This window comes from Sparus aurata, chromosome 13 (genome assembly GCF_900880675.1).
Source record: "Sparus aurata chromosome 13, fSpaAur1.1, whole genome shotgun sequence".
In the NCBI taxonomy this organism is placed as follows: Eukaryota; Metazoa; Chordata; class Actinopteri; order Spariformes; family Sparidae; genus Sparus; species Sparus aurata.
The window spans coordinates 13018371-13042526 of record NC_044199.1 but is presented as its reverse complement, the minus strand read 5'-3'; the positions used below and the strand labels follow the sequence as shown (position 1 = coordinate 13042526).

The following is a 24156-nucleotide window of genomic DNA, read 5'->3' as shown; positions in this document are numbered from 1 at the left end:
AATGTTGTAGTTCATCAATGTGGAGTTGATTTTAGATACCATCGATACCATTAAGTAGATTTTTGATAACTGCATCATATCAAGGACAATTATGGAATCGGACCAAGTACATTTACTTGTGTACCATACTTAAGCACAATTTTGAGGTAAGTATTTCCATTTTTTGCTACTTTATACTTCCACTCCACTCCAGTTGGAGGCAAATATTGGGCTTTTTACTCCACAAACGTAAGTTACTGGTAACTTTGCAGCATCAGAGACAAAGTAGCACATTTTTGGATCAATTAAATAACTTAATCAGCAATTGGATTAAAAAAAAGAAATGATTCTGATAATCAGAAAAATGCAGAATATCAGATTTGATATATTCAAGATGTCAATAATCTGTCAACCACAGTCTACAGTATCTACATACATGTAAATACCTGTATGATTTACTTTTACTTGTACACTTTCACTTTTACGAAACTAATATTTTAGATATCTTTACTTGGGGGTAGTTTTAGCAACAATGAATAAGCAAATTTTTTTATGTAAAAAATGTAACTGTGGTTGCAGGAAGTATTAAGGAGCACAAAATGTAAATACTAAAGGGAAGTATATTCAAATTGTACTTGAGTAAATTTACTGAGTTCCATTCAACCACTGGTGTGCTTTATCAGTGAACATGGATGATCATTGCAAAGCATGAGTGCAGCCACGCAGGAAAACGCAAACAGGATCCAGACTTAAACCTGGAATAGCAATAAAACTACATTTTTGGCTTAACTTAACAGTATCAGTTAGCATTAGTTGTGCGTGGGTGTTTTATGTAAATCAAGTTGATTCAGATAGAGGCTTTGAATCAGTCCACTACCTCTCAGTCTCTGGCTTCGGTTCCTCTCCTACCAGTGACTACAAGGAGGGTCAGCCAAAGTGAGAGGAAATATGAGTGTGTATCTTAGTGTGTGTGAGTGTGTGCTGCTCACAGCGGTGTACAACTTAAGCTGGCATGCTGTGCCTTAGAGACATGTGTAATTTATATATGCCACAGCATGCCAAACACATACATCGTGTGTTGACTGTTGGCTCAGATGTTCCTGTGAGGTTTTGCTTGCTCCCGTGTTTCAGCCAAACAGATGCAAAACATTTACTGTACTATTTTATCCTCCTCTGGAGCCAATTTAATGTTACTGATACGGTACCAACCGTATGATAAAGATGCTCTTACTGGATTAGCTTCGCTCAAACTCACAAGAAATTCTATTTTGAGGCTACCGAAGATCTTGAGGTTTCCAGAGATTTAAAACATACTGAATTACATGGAAATGAGCAAAATATACTGCACAAGGCAAACAGATCTTTTTCATTTTAAGCGGTACTGCAGCTATAAAGATTGTGTTTAGGATTTATTTTACCTTAACACTGTAAGAAGGACATAACTTTAAGGATAGAACAAGCAGATTATGCTCTCAAACAGCGTACATTAAATGTTTTATCTAATTTTGAAGCTACTTGTGAAAAATAAGGGATAGACATATCAGAAACATTAGGTTTGAAGGGGTCAATAAAACCAGCAGTAAAGCAGCTGTACTGGGAAATAAGTTCATGTTGGCAGCGCAGACATATAATTTATAGGCGGTAATCAGGCTAATGATACCCCCAACATTAGCGGGGCAGTTTGGCAAATGTCTTCCCAATACAATGCTAATCTGCTTTTACAGCTATTATTAACCATAAGCTTAACACCACACAGTATGAGAAACAAACCAGAAGTGAAATCAGCCCCTGCTAATACACCAGACACTTGACAGTAATGAAGTAAAGACTTTCTTCCATCTGGAGGCTGCATTAAGTGTCTGTCTTATGGCTCCTAATCCCATCTCAGCCAGATCTGAGCACGCCAATACTGCCCAGCTCTGATGATGAAGAGATTACACATACACACACGCATATATAAGATATCAAAGGCCGGTCACGTCCATAGTCCCAAATCGGTTCCCATGAACAAATCCGTCAAGAAAAGAAAACCAAAGCATTATTCAAGTGAAATATTGCTCCGAGGCATTGAAAGATCGTCTAGTAAAGCGGGTTATGAGGGTTATGAGTGTTTTAGCAGTTCAGCCCCCGTAGATGCAGCACTTCAGTGGGTAATTACGATCTTCTGGAAAGTTTTGTTCCAGGGGGCTTCTACGGGTGGGACGCTGATTATCTATCAATCATAAAACCCAGCAGAAAAAGGCCACACCACTCCTGCTGTGTTAAATCATTCAAAGCAGGATTGTAAACGCAAGAAATGATGTGAATTCTGCCCTAATCATCTCTTGATGGAGTGTAAATTGGGTATTTATGGGAAATCCCCAGTCAGCACAGACCCTCTTAGATTATTGGAACATTACTTTTTTTTTTTTTAGATGATGTGTCTCACCCTAAAAATAAGCTTACCAGTGTTTGGGTTCAGACTGAAGCGACTGGCGCTGTTGCCTGCCTGGATTCTGTAAGACACTCTGCCATTTTCTCCTTCGTCGTCATCTCGAGCCATCACGTACAAAATCACAAACCTGTCAACAAAGATACCAACTAAATGTAAGATTGTAACAAACATGACAACCGCTTCAGGTATATAACTTCGAAGTTCTTCGGATGGATGAAATCGTCAAAGCAATGACAGCAATGTACATTAATGTACCGAGGTCACTCACCCTACAGGCTGATCTTCCATGACGCTGACCGCAGACGGTGAGCTGAAGACCGGAGCGTTGTCGTTCTCGTCTGTCACAAACACCCGGGCGGTGACTGAACCCCAGCGCCTCTGAGAGGGATCCACTGCCTGGTCCGTGGCCCGCACCACGAGGTAGAGGGATGGCGTTGACTCACGATCTAACTTTTGCCCCAGAGTCAGAACTCCGCTGGAGGGGTCAAGGGTCAGGAGGTCGGGCATGTTGGGCCAGTAGTGCTCGATGGAGTAATGTAGCTCACTGTTTGGTCCACTGCCATCCTATAAAAGAGAAAAGAGATGAATTACAAAGCTAGTGGAGAGTTTGATGATGAATGCGCTTCTGGGCAACTTGTGGATGCCACTTCAACAGACACCTCCCACCCAAACACTGTTTCACTGGCAGGACTACCCTGACACAGCGAAAACTGCTAAGGAATGGCCTGAGGAACAAATCATAAAGCTCAAGGCACTTGCCTGGCTGCCAAATTCCCCAGATCCCGATCTAATCAAGCACGCATGGAACGGACCAAGTCTGATCAATGCAGGCCCCACCTCACAAACCGCAAGACCGTGTCATGCCTCAGTGGGTCAGAGCCAAGTCCCATCCATGGTGAGGCTGATGCTTGATCAGACTGGGATCAGGGGAATTTGGAGCTGGACCTGGCGTCAGTGTCTTCAGGGGTGGGGAGTGGGGCACACCACCAACGGAAGAGCCATGAGGTGCGTGTCAGTTGGCGTCCACATGAGTTCCAGTGCCCAGGGTTTTCCAGCAGAACATGTGTATCTAGGATTATTCACTTCCCCTGTCAGTGGTCTTAATGGTGTGGCTATAGCCCTCATTTACAATGACAACAATTATCATTCACTGGTTAACTCTTCTGTAGCGGATGTAATATCTGTTGCCTACCTGATCTGAAGCCTGGAAGGTATAAATTGAAGCCCCTGGCTCGATGTTCTCTGGGATCACAATGGTAACAGGATCCTCTGTGAACTGGGGGGCATGGTCATTGCTGTCCTGCACGATGATATCCAGCCGCACCAGGTGGCTGCTGGGAAATGCCTGGGAGAAGTCGGACACCTCGATGTGCAGCGTGTAGCTCGACCCCTTCTCGTAGTCCAGCTCACGCACCAGGTACACGTCGCCCTTTAAACGGTCCACCATGAAGGTCCCATCTCGGTCAGTGCCCCCCACTACCAGGTAGGTCACCTGGCCTTCCAATAATGGTTCCTGTTGGTCATGTGGGCGTACAGAGCCAATGATGGAGCCCGGAATGGCCCCTTCCACTGTGTTCAAGGTCATGGAGAGCGTGTTGGGCTTTGGGCTGGACTTGGCGGAGCTGAGAACCTGAAGGAAAGGAAACCAGAGTCAAAGGGGCTCCAACCAATCGTATTGATTCCAGTCATCTTAAGTTCTCTCTATGAAAACCTTTTAATATAAATAGTGTTATATCAATAGAAGAAAAGTGTCAAGGCCAATATGACTGGATCTGATATCCTTTGATATTCTACAGACAATGCAGCTATATGGCTCTCCCAGCCTATCCCTAAACAAAACCTTGGGCTGTAGTCTGTTTCTGTTTTGTTGCTATTACTATAATGACCCTCACAGGCATTCTCATTGTGCATGGAGACATTATGTACTATCCTTCCAGTAAATATCTCGACACTGCAGCATTCTGGCTTCAAGATGAGAGTCAGAGTTTGTGACCTGCGACAAAATAATGAAGGGTGTAATGGGAGGAAAAACTGTAAATATTCCAGTTCAAATAATGCAGAGCATTAAGCGCAGCCTCCATATGCCGCACTCCGGTCAGAGGGGAAGTGAGCGCGTGCCAGAGGGTTTTCGCCACTCTGAGCAACAGCCTCGGGGTTCAACATCACTCTCGGACAGATCAAAGAGCTCTGAAGACAGCAAACAAAAGCATATTTTAACAAGCTCTGGTTTCATCATCATCCAAAAAAAAAAATCCATACACGCAGCATTCCTTGGTTTTCGTGAGCAAGAGCTGTTGCAGTGCATTGCATCTTTTCTTTATCAAACATGAATAGCGAGGATAAAATAAAGGAGAGGAATATGCTATAGATAATGTGCATTATTTAGCGTACACACAGGCAGCCATTTGACTCCCGCTTTTTTTGAAAAAGCAAGAAAAGAATCATGTCCTATTTTTTGTCTGTTGAAGTAAAATTCAGCAACTGAATGCATTTAATTGAGCTTTCTGTGGTTGTAGCTACAGATGTTTGCAAAGAGGTTGACAGGGCTGCAGCTTCAAGGAGTCTTGATGTTTTTAAAGTCATTTGCTCAATTACATTCCAGTGTTTCAATTATCTCGAATGTGATTCTCTGATGCTCGTTGTACTTTTCCCCAGTGCATTTTCCCTCTACAAGCTGTAGTACTGTAGCACTTGTGGTGTACAGCAGTATCCCTGTGTCTGATTTTACCCACAGCTATGTGAAAGGCTATCTCAAAATCATTATCTGGAAATGTTAGCTCATGAGAGTGTTTGAACGTGTCGTTACTGCGAGCGAGCGCGCGTGTGTGTGTGCTTGTGTGTACGTATCGCCGCCTGCTACCGTACGGCGGTGTATTCCCTTTCTCTCCGCGTGTGATTCGACACAGCTGGCTCTCATCAAATCTCATCTGGGAGCATTTGATTCCAAGGTGCCTGTTTCCCCTCTGTCTAATCTCAGTGTTGCACAAGCGAAATCTAAGGCAAGCACTCCCGCTGTAATTAGCATCCTTTTCCTTTCTGAAATCACATCACATAAAAACACGGCGCTCAAAGCTCCACAGTCAAAGCAAACCACCACCCTTCTCTGGCTACATGCCTCTGTGCTGTTGAATTCCTGATATTGTGTGTTGATATGGGGCTTTGAACCTCCGACAGAAAGTTCAGAACAATAACTCAGTCCAGACCAGCTCCCTCCTGCTGCTCAGGGTTTCTCACCTTGGGTTTTGGTTACCCCACGAACTTTCGGAGCAGGAAACACACACACTAGATTGGATGGATGCTTTTGTTTGTTCAGGCACAGGTTCAGTTTCTCTCCTTCTCATATTTACCTCCTTTTCCAATTCCTTTGACAGTTATACTGTTCTCTTTGTGCACAGTTTGAGGAAATTACTCGCAGTGAGGAATGCAAAAGGACTGAGGTAATGTGTGGATGTGACAGTTTTGGGCTTGGTCTGCAGATTGGCTGTTGTTTCCAACTGCCTAGTGCCTTCGAAACAATTTGGAGACACAACAAATGTGTGGCAAATGTGCGCGCAGCTGTGGGATTAATGAGGATATGGAAATGTTCAGCTTATGCTTACCTGTATCTGTAGCTGGCAGGTGGAGCTGAGGCCTGGTGTGCCATGGTCAGCAGCGGTCACTGTGAAGGTGTACTCTGATCGCTCAGCCATTCTCAGGGGGGACGCTGTTTTCAGCTCGCCAGAGGTCGGGTTAAGGGAGAATCGCTCTGCTCTGGGGCCTTCAGAGGATGCAACAGAAACAATTATCACATTAAAGTCAAGTTAAACACTAAATAAGCATACTAACAGCTGCATGGGTATGGAAATGATAGGTGGGGGGCCTTGCAGATATGCACTCACCTGATAAAGAGTAGTACACGGTCCCGTTCTCTCCCTCGTCTGGGTCTTTAGCTGTTACTGTCGCTAGGACTGTTCCAGATTGAAGTCCCTCCATTACCTACAATACAATAAAATAACATTTTCTACATACAATATCCTACTTTTATGTTTAACCTTGTGCCTATCGCGTCTTTTACAGCAGGTTTTTTCACGTTTTTAACTAAATATATTTCACGTTATTACAATCACACCATCATTGGATTAGACTTTAAAGCAAAACAAAAGCTCAAAAGTAACTTTCAGAACTTGCCGTTTATTTTCAAATGTTTATTGGAGAAATCATTCAGTACAAGGTAAGTGTGATCTGTCATTCTCACCTGAAGGACCAGTTCCCTGTCCGGCCTTGCGTGCGTGAAGCTGGGGGCGTGGTCGTTTTCATCCAGCACAGTGATATGAGCGGTGCCGGTGGCGCTGCGAGGAGGCGTACCCCCATCGTGTACGACCACAACAAGCTGGTAGCTGGACTGCTGCTCTCTGTCTAGGGCAAGGCGAGTGCTAATCTCACCTAAGGAAAAAGAGCAGGGTAGAAGTCCTTAGCTTACATTACTTGCAATAGCTGGGGGGCAATTACCACAATCCTTTAATTGACAAACAACAAATCAGTATTTCCTCAAGGGAAATCACGCTGGTATTAGTGCTGTTTATGAAGTAACTACATTTCAGTCAGTGGAACACAATTGCAACAAATTTGCTTCAAGTGTACTATTAGTGTTTTCCAATTCAAATACAAGTCTTCACCTGTTTGTGAGTTAATCTGGAAGTGTCTGTCAGTGTGCAGCAGCCTGTAGGTAAGTCGAGCGTTTAGTCCTGCATCTCTGTCTGTTGCAGACACCCTGCCAAAGCCTGTCCCCGCCAGCAGGTTCTCTCTGACAGCCAGGAACACCCTCTCCTGGCTCAGTCTTGGGGAATTGTCATTTTCATCAGTTACCGTCACCCTGACTGTTGCACTTCCAGTTCTCCCCGCTCCTCCTGGGCCTGAAGTGGCCAGGACAGTCAGCAGGTACATGTCTTTGACCTCTCGGTCCAGAGAGCTACGAACAAAAAGCCATCCACTATCTGGCATGATGCCAAAACCAGCAGCGTCACCATCAGGCCTGAGGCGGTAGGAAATAGAGGAGGAAGAAGAAGAGGAGGAGCTTCCACCATTCCCAGAAGCTTCTATGTTGAGCGCTCGAACCTGGAGGAAGCGTGTGTTGAGAGGTGAGTTTTCTCGCAGCTCCACGCGGTAGGTCAGGGTGTCAAAGTTGGGGCCTTGTGCGTCTTGCGCTTGGATGTGGACCACAAGAGTGAAGGTGGAGCTAAGCTGAGGCGCTCCACCATCTTTGGCAACCACCTGAAGATCGTAGCGTGGGACGCTTTCGTATGACAAACTCCCTATCAGACGTACCTCCCCGCTGCCACGGTCAACACCAAACGTCCTCTGGCCGCTGCTGCCTGCAGCTCCAGCAGAGACAAGGTCGAAGCTGAGCTGACCGTTATGTCCAGAGTCCTTGTCGGTGGCCTGAATGGTGTAGATGACAGTCCCCATTTTGGTGATCTCAGGTAGAAGGAGGGACTCTGAAGAGGAGGGGAGGAAGGTGGGGCCGTTGTCGTTGACGTCTGAAATGGTTATTCGTACACGGCTGGTTCCATACGCCGGAGGAGAGCCGGAGCGTGCCTGGATCTCAAGGTCAAGGCTGGAGCAAGTTTCATGGTCCAGAGAAAGGGCGGTGCGGATAGTACCAGAGGCACTGTCCACTGTGAAGTAACCATCAGGGTCACCGGAGGAGATGGAGTATAAGATATCCTTCGAAACACCTGCATGGAAGAGACGGAGATGGCAAAAGAAATGGTCAGAAAAAGCTGAGCTGTAATTTAATGAGGTTGTTTAAAAGGCATGTCACAATTGCAGAAAAACATCAAATTATCACTTTTGAGAAGCTGGAACAAGCAATTTCAGGCCATTTGTGTTTGTTAAACTGACAGAAATTGCCACCACATAAAAAACACTGGTGACAGATCCATATCCACTTCATGCAGACAGCAATGCGGTGTGTTTATTTCTCGTCTAAGTGTTAATGAAAGGCTGGATTCACTCAAAGTGGGTGCGGAGATGGAATCACTGAAGGCCTTGTACAGTAACACAGACAGATATAAGTGATCTTCTGCCCACTGCACCGCTGAGAACACTTTATTTTGACTCCCACTCGGAACCACAGCCCCATCCAAATCCATTTCTCCTTAATCGTTAATGCTGAGAGAGAATAAAACTCTGGCCACAGTGAAAAGAATCCCCAGTAAAGCCCATGCTGTGTGATGGATTGGATTTCTTAATGGAGTGCATGCTCTTGTGTATTTGTGCAACTGCTTGGGTGAAAGGTAAGACATCATGAACTCTCCAGCCCATTAGTGCATTTCCATACTGGTGTTTGTCAGAAAGTTGAAACCTGTGTGAGTCACAAGAAGCAGGTTCACTGCAAAAACTCTAAATCTGGAAAGGGAACATTTCAGACAGATATAGGGACCTTTTGGACTATTTTTGCTTATTCTGTTAGCAGATTTGTTTTACTTCCTATAAGCAAGAAAGACCTAACATTCACTGGTTATTTAAATAAATTGATCAAGCCTGACATTACAAACAGACAGTGACGTATTAATGCCAGACTGACCTGTCTTGACAGAGGCACGGACCACTCCCACCAGCGTCCCCCTGAGGACGTCCTCGGGCACCGTGAAGAAATACTGGGCCTGTTCGAACACAGGAGATGCCACCGAGCCAGCCACCACGCTCACGTTTACCCTGGCATTGACTGGCGCCGTGAGACCTCCACCGTCCTCGGCAGATATCACCATGGAGATTACCGTGTTGGCTTTGCCGTGGAGCGAGCGCGAGAGAGAGATCACACCTGTAGAAGAAGATAGATAAGAAGAGAAGATGAATTAGTCCATATCCTTTTATCTTAACAGTAACCCCTCGCCCCTGACCCCTAACCCCTAACCCCTTACCCTTTAAACACTCCAATGCAGGCCAGCTTTACAGTAGCTCATCCATATTCGAATCAGTCCATTTGCAGCTAAGTGTTGGCACACTTGACTGTGGTCTAGAAATGACTCAACACCAACAGCCAATTCAGTAATGGTTGCCTGATTGGGCTAGGTTTTGGGTGTTATGGCTTCGGCTGCTCTACCTGGATTGGCCACAGCTATGGCCCATGTGTGGCACTCTGAACTTGGGCTAGATGTGGCCATTACAACCGTTATTACTTTGGATTGAACATTGGAGACTGGCGGTTGAGTACTTACCTGTGTCCTTGTTGAGAGTAAAGAAAGCTGAGCCTCCTCCAGGTACCGTGCGGTAGGTCACCCTGCCGTTTTCTCCAGCATCAGGGTCATTTGCCGTTACCTTGGCGACAGAGGTTCCAGGGGCACTATGGGTGCTGAGACTGACTGTGTAGAGGACCGGGTAGAAGGCGGGCCTGTTGTCATTGATGTCCACGACTTTGACCCGCACACGGGCCACTGAGGTCAAACCACCCTGAAAAAAGGGGAAAGATTCTTTCGATCAGATCTGATGCAAGATGCATTCAAATATAACATAAGCAGAGCAGGCACAAATGCTGGAAGGAATTAAGGATTTCAACTGACTAGTTTATTGAGGCAAAGGGAGGTTAAATCATAAGAATAGGTATTTGAGTTAGACCACATCCTCCCTCCCTTCCTGCACTGTATATCCCCGAAGACAACTTTCAATTTGTCTCCTAACCCTTGGTGAAAAGCGACAGACCAGGACTTTCATGTTACGAAACTGCGACAAAAGATTTATGTTAAGAAGAAGCAGCTGTAAAAGAGAGAGGACGGATTCTCTGTTGAAGATCCCTGAAATATGGAGCCAATCAAGAGTAGTATGCATTTGTCAGTGAGGGGAAGAGTTTGCACTCATTACACTGAATTTGCGGGCTTAGTTTTATGAGCCCATTAAAGACGAGGATAGCCGAGACAGAGGGAACAGACACCAGCTGAACAGGGCTGGGAATGTGCTGGGGGGTGGGGGTGAAGATACACTGTTGGGGATGGCTGGTAAATCATAGACCTGAATTCAATCTGTACCTGAACTGGGGTAAATTAAAAGAATAATACATTTGAACACTACCCAGACTAACCAATCAACATACCAACCATATAATAGCCGTAGTTTTCTTACTTTATGTAACCCTAACTCCTTGTGTGGAGTTCCCATGCCTTTTAAATTTCAGACAATAAGATTAATTGATTTTTCAAATGTGTATGGGTCTACTGGGATGATGTTAGAGCAACAAGTGTGTAAATGTGGTCAAGTAAATCATCATGTTTAACTAAAAAGGTATCCTACAGTCTGACCTTTTTGTAAACTGACTTTTCAAGTGGATCTGTTTTCCTACTTCTTTACCTCTCTGTTTGCTCTGATTGCTTTGCCATGCTGCTGCGGTTCCCCCTTGATTTGTTTGAAGACGCACAGTCAGAGACAGGACGCTGTCTTCTTCAAACATGTCTCTTTGATCAGATTTATTTGAGTGCAGCTGTACACATCTTTAATTTGCCTTTAACTTGAAGCTTTGATCGGAAGATGCATTACACACTCTGCAAGCAATGTGTTTGGTCATGGAGCAACACAAAGAAATAGCTCTTTGACTTCAGTGTAATTTGGTGTTGCACAGACCAACTGATGTTACCTTGCAAGGCAGTTGTGACCGAGTGATCTCGAGAATTCAACTTGCCAGGCTTTAAGTTATGCACACCAGTTAGCATCCAATGACTGATGGCTCGGATTCTGTTATATCAGAACGGAAGAGTGTTTCTTCGTTGAATGAAAATGAAAGAACGGCACTGAAAGCTTTTCTCAGTGGAAAAGATTTGTACTTTTTTTACTCTCTTCCAACTGGCTTCATTAGGAGTTTGTTTCACTGACATTCTCCGCTGATAGCACTCTTCTATTGATGATCAGAATTGTTCAACTTAGCCTGTGATCGAGGTGACAAACAGATGGACCGTCCAATCACCTGCCAAGTTCTTTTTAAAACTTGTTGTCCTTTTCCAGACAGTTTCTAAGGATGATTTTTTGCAACAAACCAATCGTTTTTTGGGAAAATACGCTTATTAGCTTTCTTGCCCAGAGTTGGGTGTCTCATGTCTACTAATAAATAGTTACCTCGAGTGGCCAGCTAGCTTAGCTTAGCACAAAAACTGGAAACAGATGTCTGACTCACAAAATCCACCTACTGTCATGATTTGGGTTCTTGGTTTATTTTTTTCGGTTTTATTTAGTAGTTTTATCGTCATGTGACTTGTGATTTTCCACTTCCCATCTTTGTCTCTTTCCTGCCCTTTATCTGTGTGCACTTGTGTTTCTAAGATACACACTTTTATTTCATGGGGGATTTGTTAGCTTGCTGTGCTTGCTGTTTTACACTGCTTCCAATCTTTGCGCTAAGCAAAGCAAATCTGCTGGCAGTAGCTTCATATTCATGCTTATCGTAGACGTAATAGTGGTATCGATCCTCTTGTCTTACTCTTGGCAAGGAAGATAAGTACTAGGCTTCAACTACTTAACTGCTATTAGTGAGAGTTTTAGGATGAGAGTGTTCTTACTCCATCTGTTGCAGTGACGGTCAAGTCAAACTTGTCCAATCCCTCATCCCGGTCCAGAGCTGTGCGGGTACAAAGCTGGCCAGATTCCTTGTCAATGGTAAAGAGGGACGGTACTGTGCTTCCAGAACTAGAACCAAGGGTGTAGGATATAGAACCAAAGGAACCACGATCCTCATCTGTGGCGGACACCTGAGGAAAAAGAAACACAAGGTTAAGACACGGTCGGTCCACCAGCGCCAAACAGCCTGTGAGACATAAGGATTTCAAAAAGGCATCACACGAGCACACCCAACATGTCCAGGAATCGGCGTGAAGGAAAACCTACATGTGTCACGATTATTATATACGAGCTAAGGGGCTTACTGCTATCACAATAATGTCCCGTAATACAGTCATCGCACAGGCCCATACATCTGCACTTATCCAAATATCACACACCATAGCACTACTTGTTATGATTTCCAGGGTGCTATAAAAACCGAGCATCTGCGAGAGCGATTCGCTTTTATAGATTACAGATATAGGGTATGAAAAAGAAAGGATAGATCTCCCCTGTGGTGCATTTGAAAAGCTGGCAAAAAGACAGGTGCTATCATGCATGCAGAGGGAGGGAAGTGACAGGCAACCTTGAGTAACAGAGAGGAGAGTTTGACAGAGTTTGGTTCAGGGGTCAACAGAGGCACTTTTAAGGATGTCGGAAGGTCGAGTGACACAAACTGGTTTTTCACTGGGTTTTAAATAAGATACAGACTGACTGTCTGACTGGGAGAGCCACTTAAAAACGCACCTCAGACCTTAATCCCCGCTCCATATTTCTCCTACAAGAGGACTTCAAACTGTTTACGCATAGACTCACAACAGACGGAGGTCTTGACCCAACCCTTGACCTCATTTGTCACATCTGCCTAACATCCTTCTTCCCACTAAAAACACGCATGCACAAACATACATCGTATGCGCCGACTAAATCTAATAAAACACTCAGAAATCCCATAATACAACAAAGATTTCCTTGCAAAACACAAAAGGGAAATGTCCCCTGTGCTCTTGAGTCCTGCCTCTGACAGACGTTTTACACTGGTCCATAACATTGTTTGGTGGCGTTTATGACGCTTGTTAAAAGTAGCGTGCACCCTCAGATCTCGAAGCCTTGAATGCGAGCCAAGACCCAGGAGGCCTCATGACATCACTCCCCCTCTGTCGTACAGTCTCTCCTCATAAGGCAACGCTTTTGTTTCCCTGGAAACTTTTACAGTAGTTACAAATTTTGTCTGCAAGGCAGTTGTGTCCAGCTGAAGTGATGTACCATAAATGCTATATGACAATACAGAATGCAACAAACAAAGACATTACAGTCAGAGGGATAAAACAAAAGAGCTACGTATGTATGAGTATTATGGTCAGCCAGTTGTGAGTTACTGAGATCTCTCAGTAAAAAAGCAATGACAACAAAAGAGTCTGATGACGTCGTGAGCTAGCATGCTATCCTGAGAGTTAGTCTTAGTTAGTCCGTTGAAAATGTATCTAATGATACTCAGGCAGACATGTTCATGGATGAGTTTAACACATTTGACATGAGTTGTGTTCGCCTGCTTCCATCCTCACTCTCTGATGTAACATTTGATGTTTCTGACAAAGTTGTGGCAATAGGCGACCAGATCAAACTTGGAAACATTTTTTGCGGATTTCTTTGGGTTTTAAGTAATTTTTCAGACTTTTCAATGTCGATATGCTGTATATCATATCTTTAAGTAGTGCCATCATGTAAGAATATTTTGGAAAACGTGGGAAATATGAATATGATAAACTTGTTTTTGTAATCATTTTGGGATCCAGCTTTTATTGTTTCCACTGTCTTTCATCTTGTAAGCTTCAGCCTCATGTGTCATACTTTGTTATAATCCGGTCTTTTTCTTGTTTTCCCTGCCTTTTGATTGTCCCGCCTAGTTTCACCTGCCCTCAATTAGCCTCCTGTGTATTCAGTCCATGTGTTTTCCCTATTTATGTTGTCAGTTGGTCTGTGTTTGTCGGTGTTTGTACCTTGCGTTCCAGCCTGTGTTTCTCATGTACTTGGTTAAGCTTTTGTGTGTTTTGTGTTTCCTTGGTTCTTGGTTTGTCCTCCTGATTGTTTTCTAGGTTTAAGCTGCCTGCATGTTTTGTTTTTTTTAAAAGATCAGTGTGTCATTAAGACCCACTTTATGTTCAATCATTTATCTGGCTGGTGTCTGTAATGGTGTCCTTTTTTGCTGCTACCATTATTATTCTACATGGATATGATGACTGTAAAATGAATATTGTTACATCTTCTTGTCTTTTTTTAATGGTGGCCCCAAAATTGTACTGTAACATCCACATATAGGATCCTTTTCTAAAGATGCACATCCACTGCTTTGCCAGTGTGTTTTCCTCCCTTATCGACTCAAAAAAGGGTTACAGTTAGAAAAGACAGAAGTAAAAGACACATTTTGTACGTCTGTGCTTGTTGTTTAATGATTTCATCTTATGTCTGAATCACGAACCACAGCCTGCTCTGGCCCTGACCCCGACAGAGCACAGGCCCACCGTAGCAGACATCCGCTGTCGACTTCCTTCCGTCCCACTGACACATGTCTTCACCATTACATGTACCTACTGGCTATGGACAGATGGACAAAAACATACCACCTTGACTCATACTGTTGCTCCTCTAGGATATTAAAACCTGAGATATTAAACCATCTACTTCAGGGTTTTTAGTCTGAGCGTTACCGTGGCTGGACGGCTGTGGTTTTTGAGGGGTCATACTGTACACCCCCTTTTGGTCAGTGGGGACTTTAGATCATTGCTGGGACTTCTGAGAGAGTACAGTGTTGAGACTAGCGCTATCTTTGGGATCTACAGGCTCATGTCTGGCTGTTCCTCATATCTTCCTGACTGTCTGTGATGGATTAGCCACCTGTGGTGATGAGAACTGGACATACGTGTAAATTCTCTCACACACATACACACACTGAAACTCGCGTATATGATGACCCCATCCTCTTCAGTAAATCTAATTAAAGAGGCTTAAACAGCCATGACCGCCCACCTGGTCATAGGGTGACTTCATCCTCACCTCTATCTTTACCCCGTAGAGTAGATCACAAACAAGGACAAAGGAAAGGGTGCTTCAGACATGACTGCGGTTGTTAGCTTTATGATATACAGGGGTTGGAAACAGTGTACATAAATAATCTTGGAAGTAGGTTTTGAACTGGTAAGAGGCTGGGAACAAGAGGAAAAGCACAGCATTGATTCTCCACACGCTATGAAATTTAAAAAACCCTCCACAGTATGGTATGGATTCTTCATGCTGGAAAAAATATAAAGAAAAACATGCGGTTGTGCGTAGAGAACGCCTGTGCAAGCGCACTTTCATTGAAACCTTGGGAGCTGTAAAATAAAAGATGCACTGATTTGAGTGTCTCTGCTGCATCCAGCAACAGTGGTTGTGTGGTTCCAGGCTTAAGAACGCCAAAGCAGGACAAAAAACAGGAGGGTGGAGTACATGACAGCGTTGTCAAAGCACAACAGTTTGAAATGTGTACAGTAGCAGAAGAAAATCGTATCAGCCCTCCTGAAGAGACAGGAGCTTGTGAGGATCAACTCTGTCATCAGAACATTTCCTTCCTGTCAATCCATCTGACAGCACGGCACCAATGTTCAGTTTTACACTGTGCAGGCCAGAGGGTTGGATCAAACTGTCACGCCGACTCAAGAGCAAAAACTCCCAGTGTGTTGGCAAATTCACCATTTACGTCACTTATCTCGACTAAAATAAGTAACAAAGTTTTAAAGCCAATAAGATAATCTAGTAAACACACCCTCTTGACGTGTCTTCTTAAATCAAGAGGCCTGGTAGGCCAGACGAGGGTGTTTGCCAGGGAGGAATTCCTCCCACGCCGGAGTCTGTTCTCTTATCCATGACTAGCCAGCCAGCCACGGCTCTGCTCACCTATTCCTCATCTCACTCCCCGGAGCCATCCCGCCATGGTAAACACACAACTACATAGCAACACATACACAGACAGCAGCCCATACCTTTCAACATCTAAATCTCTCTGGCACTCAGGCACAAGCTTGCGTAGCGCTCGTTTCCGAGATATTTGTGGCTACAACAACATTTGCACAGACTTTTGGACACAGGTGTATTGGCGATGGCAGGGTGGTCTAGTCATTAGAGGGCCTGTTTTTTAACTGATGGTTCAAAAGTTTGTTTCACTTGTTTCGGACCACTGAACCTCTCCTGTGCATCAAGTCGCTTCTGGACAATACAGATACAAGCTTTGGTTGAGAAAAACATTCACATCCTATGGTGGTCATTATCATATTAAAAGGCCATAATGGTGGTTTTCGCAGTCACAAACCGAAACTAATGGCCGCCTGGAAGGTGGTGAATGCCTAGAGTGTGGTTCACTTTGCAAAACGCTCTGCAGTAAAGCAAAGTACACACAATTTGTACTTAATGAGCTTAAATGTGGAAGAAAACCACCAGTGTGGTTTTTATTCCGTGGGAGCTCTGACACCCCACCTGATGGGATCACGAAGTGCAGCAGCGAGTGGAGGAAACATGGTAAACATGCACGGCAGGGAAGAGCATCGATGCCAGCAGGCTGAGGTAACAAAAAATCTAAAGGGTCAAAATGACATATTGATTTGAGAAAAATCAGCTAGGTTGGTGAGAAATTAGGTGATATCCTCCTTAAGCCTCTTTCACACATTATTTTGGGTAAATTACTATATATAATCTAATAATCTAAAAGCATCTTTATCAGATGGACGTTATCCTTTACATGCTTTTTTCCTCCAATGTGAATGCTTTCCCTCGCAGCACTGCCGTCCCCGAAATGTGGGAAATGTTCCCGAACAGCCTGCATATGTAAAAGGGGGTTTAAACTTTATTGCAATCCATTTTGAAATCCCAAATACAACATTTTTCGGATGTGGATGTTAAATTAGTGGGGGCAACTGTGTCGTCAGCCAAGGGAATGTCAACCTGTTTTTTGTTTTTTTGTTTTTTTGTATGAAGGAAGAACCATGCTCATATGACAGGAACATTGCATGTGAATGATAACTGGTCTGCAGACGAATCATTTGAACTTGATAATTCTAATATGCATTACCTGATGTACCTGCTGCGTTACCTTCCTGTCTGATTCCGGGAAACATGTGCATTTATCAGTGGAAAACTCATCAAACGCACTGCTTCTGTTAAGCATCTGCCAACCATCTGAGCTTGTAATACATGAACCGTAAATCCATCCAGCATGCTTCCAGCTTAAGATTTTCATGCAGTCCTTTGATTTACCTATCATGTAGTGCATTGACCGGCGACTTCGTATCTGCTGAAAGACGCGGTCTAAGCCTCGCCCGGCCCACGTCTGCCCAGTAAGGACTATGTGAAAAACAGCCAGGAAGAGCGTGCCGAGCGTCGGCTTCAGCCAGGACTGCAGGGCCTGGAGCTTTTTGTCCATGGAGAGCCATTCATCCCTGGCCGGGACGGTGGAGGAGCGATCACTCACTGGACCATTAGCAAAGATCCAGACCTCATCATTCATTTGCCTCACTCTCCACAACAACCGCTCTCTACCTTTCTACTTGGCCTTCCTCTACCATATGCTCCTTCTGCAGGCACGGGTAGATGGCTCTCCAAGGGTCCACTTAGATCTCAGGCACACACCTTTCCAATCTGCAATTCAATGCTGACACACATCACCCGGAGCCGCCTGTCAGAGGTAATCAATGCTCTCCTGTCTGTAATGGGGTGCAGATAAACAGATATTGTCTAATGATGCTAGCGGGCGAACATCTACCCCAAAACCTCAAGGTTGACAGGTATGACATCAGATTATTTCATTCAGATTATTTTTTCTTCATCACCCCTCTCCCCTCTCTGGCCTTCTCTCGTTCATTATCCTCATTGCTCCCCCCCCCCCCCCCTTTTTTTTTTTTTTTGCTGTACTCTATCTCATTTCTCCTTTCCTCTCCTCTATGCTCATTCTCTCCAGATGTGGGCGCTGGTCCAGGTGGATCCTGCTGCTCTCTGCAGTTTGTCTCTGTAAAACATCAGTTAGTGTCAGAGGGAGTCTGCGCACGGCTCCTCGGACGCAGCTGCAGCTCTGCAGCGGCTCTGGACTTTTATAGCTTTCTCATGAAAGCGAGAGAGAGCGGGGAGAGATTCTATAGGCTTTCGTAGCAAAAACCTGTAAAAAAAAAAATAAAGCAGAGAGTTGTCCCAGACTAATCCACTCTTTCCTCTGATGTTTATAAAGCAATCATCATCTCTGAGGTCAAACAGGCCAAGAAGAAACCTAATATTGATGCAAATGTTGTCCAACCATATGCCGAATTAAAGGATAATTTCAGTTTATTGCAACTTGGATCTTACTTTAACAGCTTTGGCAGCCACTTCTGTAGTCTATGCAGTCGGGATGACATTTCAATCTTGCGCTGATTCTCAGTTTTGTTTACTTTGACGAGATAGTTGCTCATTTAAATGATCAGACTGGGTTCTTTTGCAGTTTTTCCCTGCATTTTGTTCTGTCTCACGTTTGTTTCAGAGTTTGTTTGAAACCTAAATGATTGTTTACCATGACCCCCTCATACTTTCTTTCCCTATCTGACTTATTTTTAGGGGATGCCACTGCAATACCAAATTAACTAAAGGAGCGAAATCGCATTATTACGGACCTAACTGGTGCCAGAAAGCACAAGAATAAGACCCGAGCTGTAATAAACCCCTTTAGAGGAGCAGCGATGACCATAAAAGAGCATGACAGACCTGGAGCTGGTGAACTGAATGCATCATTGTTGGATAATTGCACACAAGCTGAAGTTATTTACAACAAACTGAAATAGGAGTCTGGGTTTAAAGGCAAGAACTGTGCTAGAGTGTCAGAGAGAGTGAAAACATTCATTTAACTTTTCCACTGACACATTCCTCTGCTCTCCAGCGAGCTGCAATCCTCACATTAGGCATTCTCAAGTCTCCGAATCAATTTCTCCCTCTCTGTCGCAGATGAGTTGAGGCACTATGGGTACAATTAAGATATATCGCAGGGAAGGGGAGAAGGGGAGGCGAAGGTGGGAGAGGAGCGGGGGGGGGGGGGGGGGGGAATAGTTTGGCAGAGGAACAAAAGGCAGGGCTAATGATAACATGGGACCTTGAAAATGTGAACGAGGAGGGCAGAGGCTTCATCTCGCTTCTCGTTCAATCTCCGTTCCTCCCTTGACCTCCCCCTTTTTCCTTTTTCGAGCGTCCCCCCCCTCCTCGTTTTCTGTCCTCTCCCTCGCCCGTTCTTTCAGCACCCTATTACGGCAAGTGCTTGTTGTCTTTCATGTGGAGTTCACGGCTGGAAATGATTAGGAACATCAAACCACTGAAGGGGAGAGAAGGGGAGGGAGGTGAAGGAGACGGAGCGAGAGAGACTGACTTCTATATTTGGTAGAAAGAATGCTAATATTATTAATGAACATAATGAGGGGTGATGGCCACTCAATGTGCCTTCCGACTTTTTCGCAAATGTGCATACTTGCGATGCATACTCACCCAGCAGGACGTGTGTGCCACATTGGGGGCTAAACAGTAAACTGTACCGTAGAGTTACAGCTTCAGCCCATGTGGTGTGTGTTAGGAAGTTTATCTTTGGGGCTGCATCTCATGTTAAAGGACACAGGAGCTGTTGTTCGGGCATTTTCACAAGTCTGTTCCAAAGTTGAATGATCTTTTTCCCATTTTTTAATTCATTTTTTTCTAAATCTATATATTTTAACCCCAAAACACACCCAGCAATTATACCGGATGAGTCACTATTAGTTCTATGGATCAGGAACAAGCTGTCATCTCTTTTCTGAGATGGGTTAAGGAAGGCTTGACTGTGAATGGAGGTTAAAAGTGAGGTCGGAGGGAGATAAAAAGCCAGTTACGGGATTGGACAGAAGGATAGGGCAACACAATGAGGGATGACATCACCTTACTGGACTCCAAGGACCGATAAGAGACGCGGGGGGGATTTGGATGGTCTCGATCCTATCTTGCGCAAATCCCTGCAGTGTGGCAACTCTTAACCCAGGGATGCAATGCAATAGTGTGCGTGTGTGTGTGTTATATCACTACTTTGTATGTGTGTGTCTGTGCCTCCCTGCCCCCTTGTTAAAGGATCTTTTCAAAGTGAATCCTGTGGGCCCTGACTGACAGCTGGCCTAATCAGCAAAGAAATCGGCCCTATTTTTTACCTACTGTTAAATATTTATAGCCGTTTAAACCCCAGTCTCTCTCTCTCTCTCTCTCTGTGCCTGAGGCCTCAGCGAAGCTCACTCTGGCTGGTGCGGCAGCTGCTAGCAACAGTGACTATCTGTGAAATACCAGGGGGGTTTAATGTAGCTATCCGCTAACAGTGAAGCTAATGAGGCGCCCGAGGTCAGGTGTCAAAGTTGAAGGGGTAAATGTGCATGTTCGCCACCCGCGGAGACGAATAAATTATGGCACTTTTATATTAGGGCTAAACTACCGAACTCTCTAATTTCAAAGGTGCAAGATGTGGGACTCAAAAATGTTCCGAAGCTAGCAACAGAATGTGAAGGCATAACAGCGTCAACGTAATGTCGAAGATGTATGTATTTTGTATTGCAGATATCCATTGAAGTTAGTAAGTAACCAGCTAGCCCGTGCTGTCGAGTGGCTGCAGTCTGATAGTAGGCCTACAGCTAACTGAGCTAACTAGCTGACAGCAGCTACAGTTATCAGCAGTTAGCTGTTACTCCAGTGATATGCTGCCCCCTACTCTGAGTGTGATTTTGACAGATGGCCCGTTCTTCCATTGTTTTACACCTTTTAGGGTATTGACATTCCTACCATTGAGTACCAATTCATGTTAATTCATGTCACGCAAATGGTGCGACACGACTGAGCGATGACTTGCCAAATGACAAGTGAGTTGAAAATATTGAACTCAAGCGAAATTGTCATGCGATGCTGTGTCGCAAAAGTCTATCGGTGTTGCCCCCGGACATTGAACATGAACAATTGAGGAGAGGATGATAATCACTTATCGTGGCCGTTTGCAGACACCCAGAGCTACTCGTACCGAGACAGGACAAATGAGAAGCTGCCGCGGAGGGAAGTGAGCGAGAAGGTCAGGTTTGGGTTCAAACCGACGTGCCACGTGCTCGCTGTTAATTTTATTACGTGACACAAGTGTGCTGCGTGATCACATGAACACACAGCGGTAATCACTAGACATATCAGCAACTGGGAGGATCCTCTCTACGGGTTTACAAGCAGACAGGACCGCCTTTGCCATAGCGTTCTCTGTCCCGATTGGATAAATTAGGCGGGGATACCAGAATTTTTTTTTCTGTTGTTCACTGCATGAGCAGATGGAGGCGAGACACAGGTTGCTGGCCAAACACTCTATAACAGTGATTACTGTACGGAACATTGAGCTTAATTAACATTAATCTCAATAGAAATATGTCACTTACAGCAGCTTTAAGTCAACAAATGATAGAAGCAATACGGCCCACAATCATCAAAAGTCTTCAACATCAGCTGAGGAGCAGGGTTGTTCTTTTTAAAAGAATAATTAGGGAAATCAGCGTTGCGCCCTCGTAAGTGATCCTTGGTCAACAATCAATTTCAGACATATGCGAGCTTAATGAGGCTCAGCGCCGTTACATTGTTGATGAGAAGTGCGACAGGTCTGTTTTATGTATCCTAAGAATATCAAATTACTGCAAAAGTGAAACAAACGCTGCCAAAAAAAACAAAAAAAAAACAAAGAACAAAGTGCACCAAGAGAAAAAAGTTCTCTCTAGGTCATCATCTTTGATTCGCACAGTGATTGTCACTTATTGTCTTCCCGTCGTTATTTAGCTCCAGCGACGAGGAGAAAACAGTAATTAAGGAGCGAGGGAGCACAAAGACAAACCTCAGACGGGGGACCGCTGCCTGAGACTGTTGTGTTTGCGGATGAATGAGCGGATGAATGATTGAGAGCGAGCGGCCCACTGCTGCCTCGGGGGGACACCGCTCTGCGTAATTTCAAATCCTCTAACTTGCTAAAAACTACAGTGTGTGCAGGGTGCATCTGCGTTTCAGCTGCAGCATTCCTCCCAGGATGGAAGAAGAGTGTGTGTGCGTGTGTGTGTGTGTGTGTGTGTATATATATATATAAATTTGGGGCATTTTGGTGGTTTATCCAACACAAACATGACAAAGACGCAGAGAGAGTGTGGAATCTGTGCTGTTCTTTTCCGCCCCCACTGGGACACCACAGGATTTTATTCTCTGTTTGACGAGTGTGTGACTCTGTTAAGTGTATGCTATCGGGCGCGGGCGCTTTGAGGGTTTGCATCTTGTTGACGGTTATTGTTTCTAATTTGCATTTTATGTTTAAAGCATGTCTGCTCGGAAAGTTGGGGGGGAGGAAAAGGAGAAGAAAGGAAAAAGGGGGGAGAAATAAACTCATCTACTCTGTTGGTGATTTTTTTCTGTGCTTTGCAAATCGGCACATGTTGCGTTGTGACTGCCGATCTGTATATCTGTGTGTGTTTGCGCGTGTGTTCCACGGGCAGACACGGTGAACGGTTCTGATTATGAGTATTGATTAGTCCATCTGTGGGGGCAAAAAGCACACAAAAGAGGAGATCGATGGGCGCGATTCGAACGATCCATCACGGAGACAGCTGCCAAAGGAGTGGAGAAAGCCAACGCCAGCCTCCTCCAGAGATCTAAAATATTCTAAATAAGATTCTGTCATCGCCGAATCTTATCGAAGCGGAGACGAAAATGTTTTGACAGAACTTAAAAGTTAAAGCTTTGAACCGGTGGTAAATTGTTGAGAAAAATGTCTGATATCGTCATGTTTACATTCTGTTGGTGAGTTCTTCTGATAGAGCTCATGTTTAACAGTCTTAAAATAAACAGTATTGCCGCCGTCATTCCGAGATGTTTTGACAAAGCTTTCCAATCTGGGGCCAACTTTGGGAAAAAAAAAACAACTGCTGCCTTCTCAATAACATGGTTCAAGTTGATACACAAATAGAGATACAGACAATACCTTTCCAAACATGCTGCACAAAGGGTTCGTGCTTATCCCTGCTGATTGCACGGCTTCGCTCCACTTAACCAAAATAGTGTCTCTAAGCCTCTGAAGCCCTCCGCCCAGCGAGTCATGCTTCCTGGACGCGATCCCCGAGGCCAGGGGACAGTTTCGTCATGGCCCCGTCAGTCAGCGCGTCAACGGTGAGCCCTAAATTGATAAACTAATCAACATCAACACCAGATTTCAGTCAAATAATGCAGAAAGTGGCGCATTAACGCATTTATTAGGGCTAGGTCACAATTCAATATTCTCACCGACCGGCTTTTGGCGATAGCAGATTGTGATAATGTGATCATATTGTTTAGCGTCGCCGGCCGCAGTCAAAGCAAATTGCATGTTCAAACAAGCAAGTTAGTCACTCGAGGTTTTGGTTTTTGCACATTTGAAGAGTTTGGTCTCATGTGAGATATGAATGTGCTGTTTTGAAAATATAAGGTCAAAGCAACTCTGGAATATCTGAATGTTGACTTGCGCCACGAGACAAGAGAAAAAAACAAAAAAAAACGCAGCGTATTTTCTTTTGCGAGGCGAAACCAAACATGACTCATTGAGAAACCACAAACGTTTCTCCACCACTCCTAAAAAGCTCAAAGCACGGCAGATAAAAAAAAAAAAAAACGTCTGACCTCGTCCAAACACGGAGGTAAACTCCAAGAATGATTAGTCACTGCCACAATGATCCCTCGTATCTCACGCCTGTGGCACCGCCGCGGTCGGGGCATTGTTCTGAGTTGCCAGATGGAAGCCTTTAACTCGAAGACTTATTACATTATTTATCTATTTCTATCTCCGCCCAGGGGCTAAGAATACAATAAATCTAGCCAAACTTGAGTTAAAGGATTCTACACTGACATGTTTCCAATTCAAACTAAATCACGGGTTTATAAAAGTAAATCTGATTGAAACCAAGTCCCCCTCTGAGGAGCAGCAGGCTCTGCTAGACGCGCACGTTCGAGGCTTCCAGGCCGGTTGAGGCCTGATTTTCTCCGCGTAAACATTTATGTTTCGGTGTCATTTTATTTCTCGATCTGTAAACCAACACGCAAGGCTGTGTGGGAGGTTCACACTAATAAGGCAGAGTGTGTTTATCATTATAAGT

The 24156-nt window shown here is 44.5% G+C and overlaps 1 protein-coding gene across 1 annotated transcript in view; it reads right to left on the bottom strand.

Moving 5' to 3' along the window:
- The window catches only part of dchs1b (dachsous cadherin-related 1b), a 91172-nt gene that overhangs the window by 10692 nt on the left and 56324 nt on the right, over positions 1-24156 (bottom strand). The window contains exons 5-14 of the mRNA XM_030438057.1: positions 11935-12123; positions 9613-9844; positions 8979-9215; positions 7069-8127; positions 6648-6835; positions 6292-6388; positions 6013-6170; positions 3606-4043; positions 2682-2977; positions 2425-2540 (exon numbers count right to left, since the gene is read on the bottom strand). Coding sequence (XP_030293917.1) covers positions 2425-2540; positions 2682-2977; positions 3606-4043; positions 6013-6170; positions 6292-6388; positions 6648-6835; positions 7069-8127; positions 8979-9215; positions 9613-9844; positions 11935-12123 — 3010 coding nt within the window. The remainder of the gene's footprint in view (positions 1-2424; positions 2541-2681; positions 2978-3605; positions 4044-6012; positions 6171-6291; positions 6389-6647; positions 6836-7068; positions 8128-8978; positions 9216-9612; positions 9845-11934; positions 12124-24156) is intronic.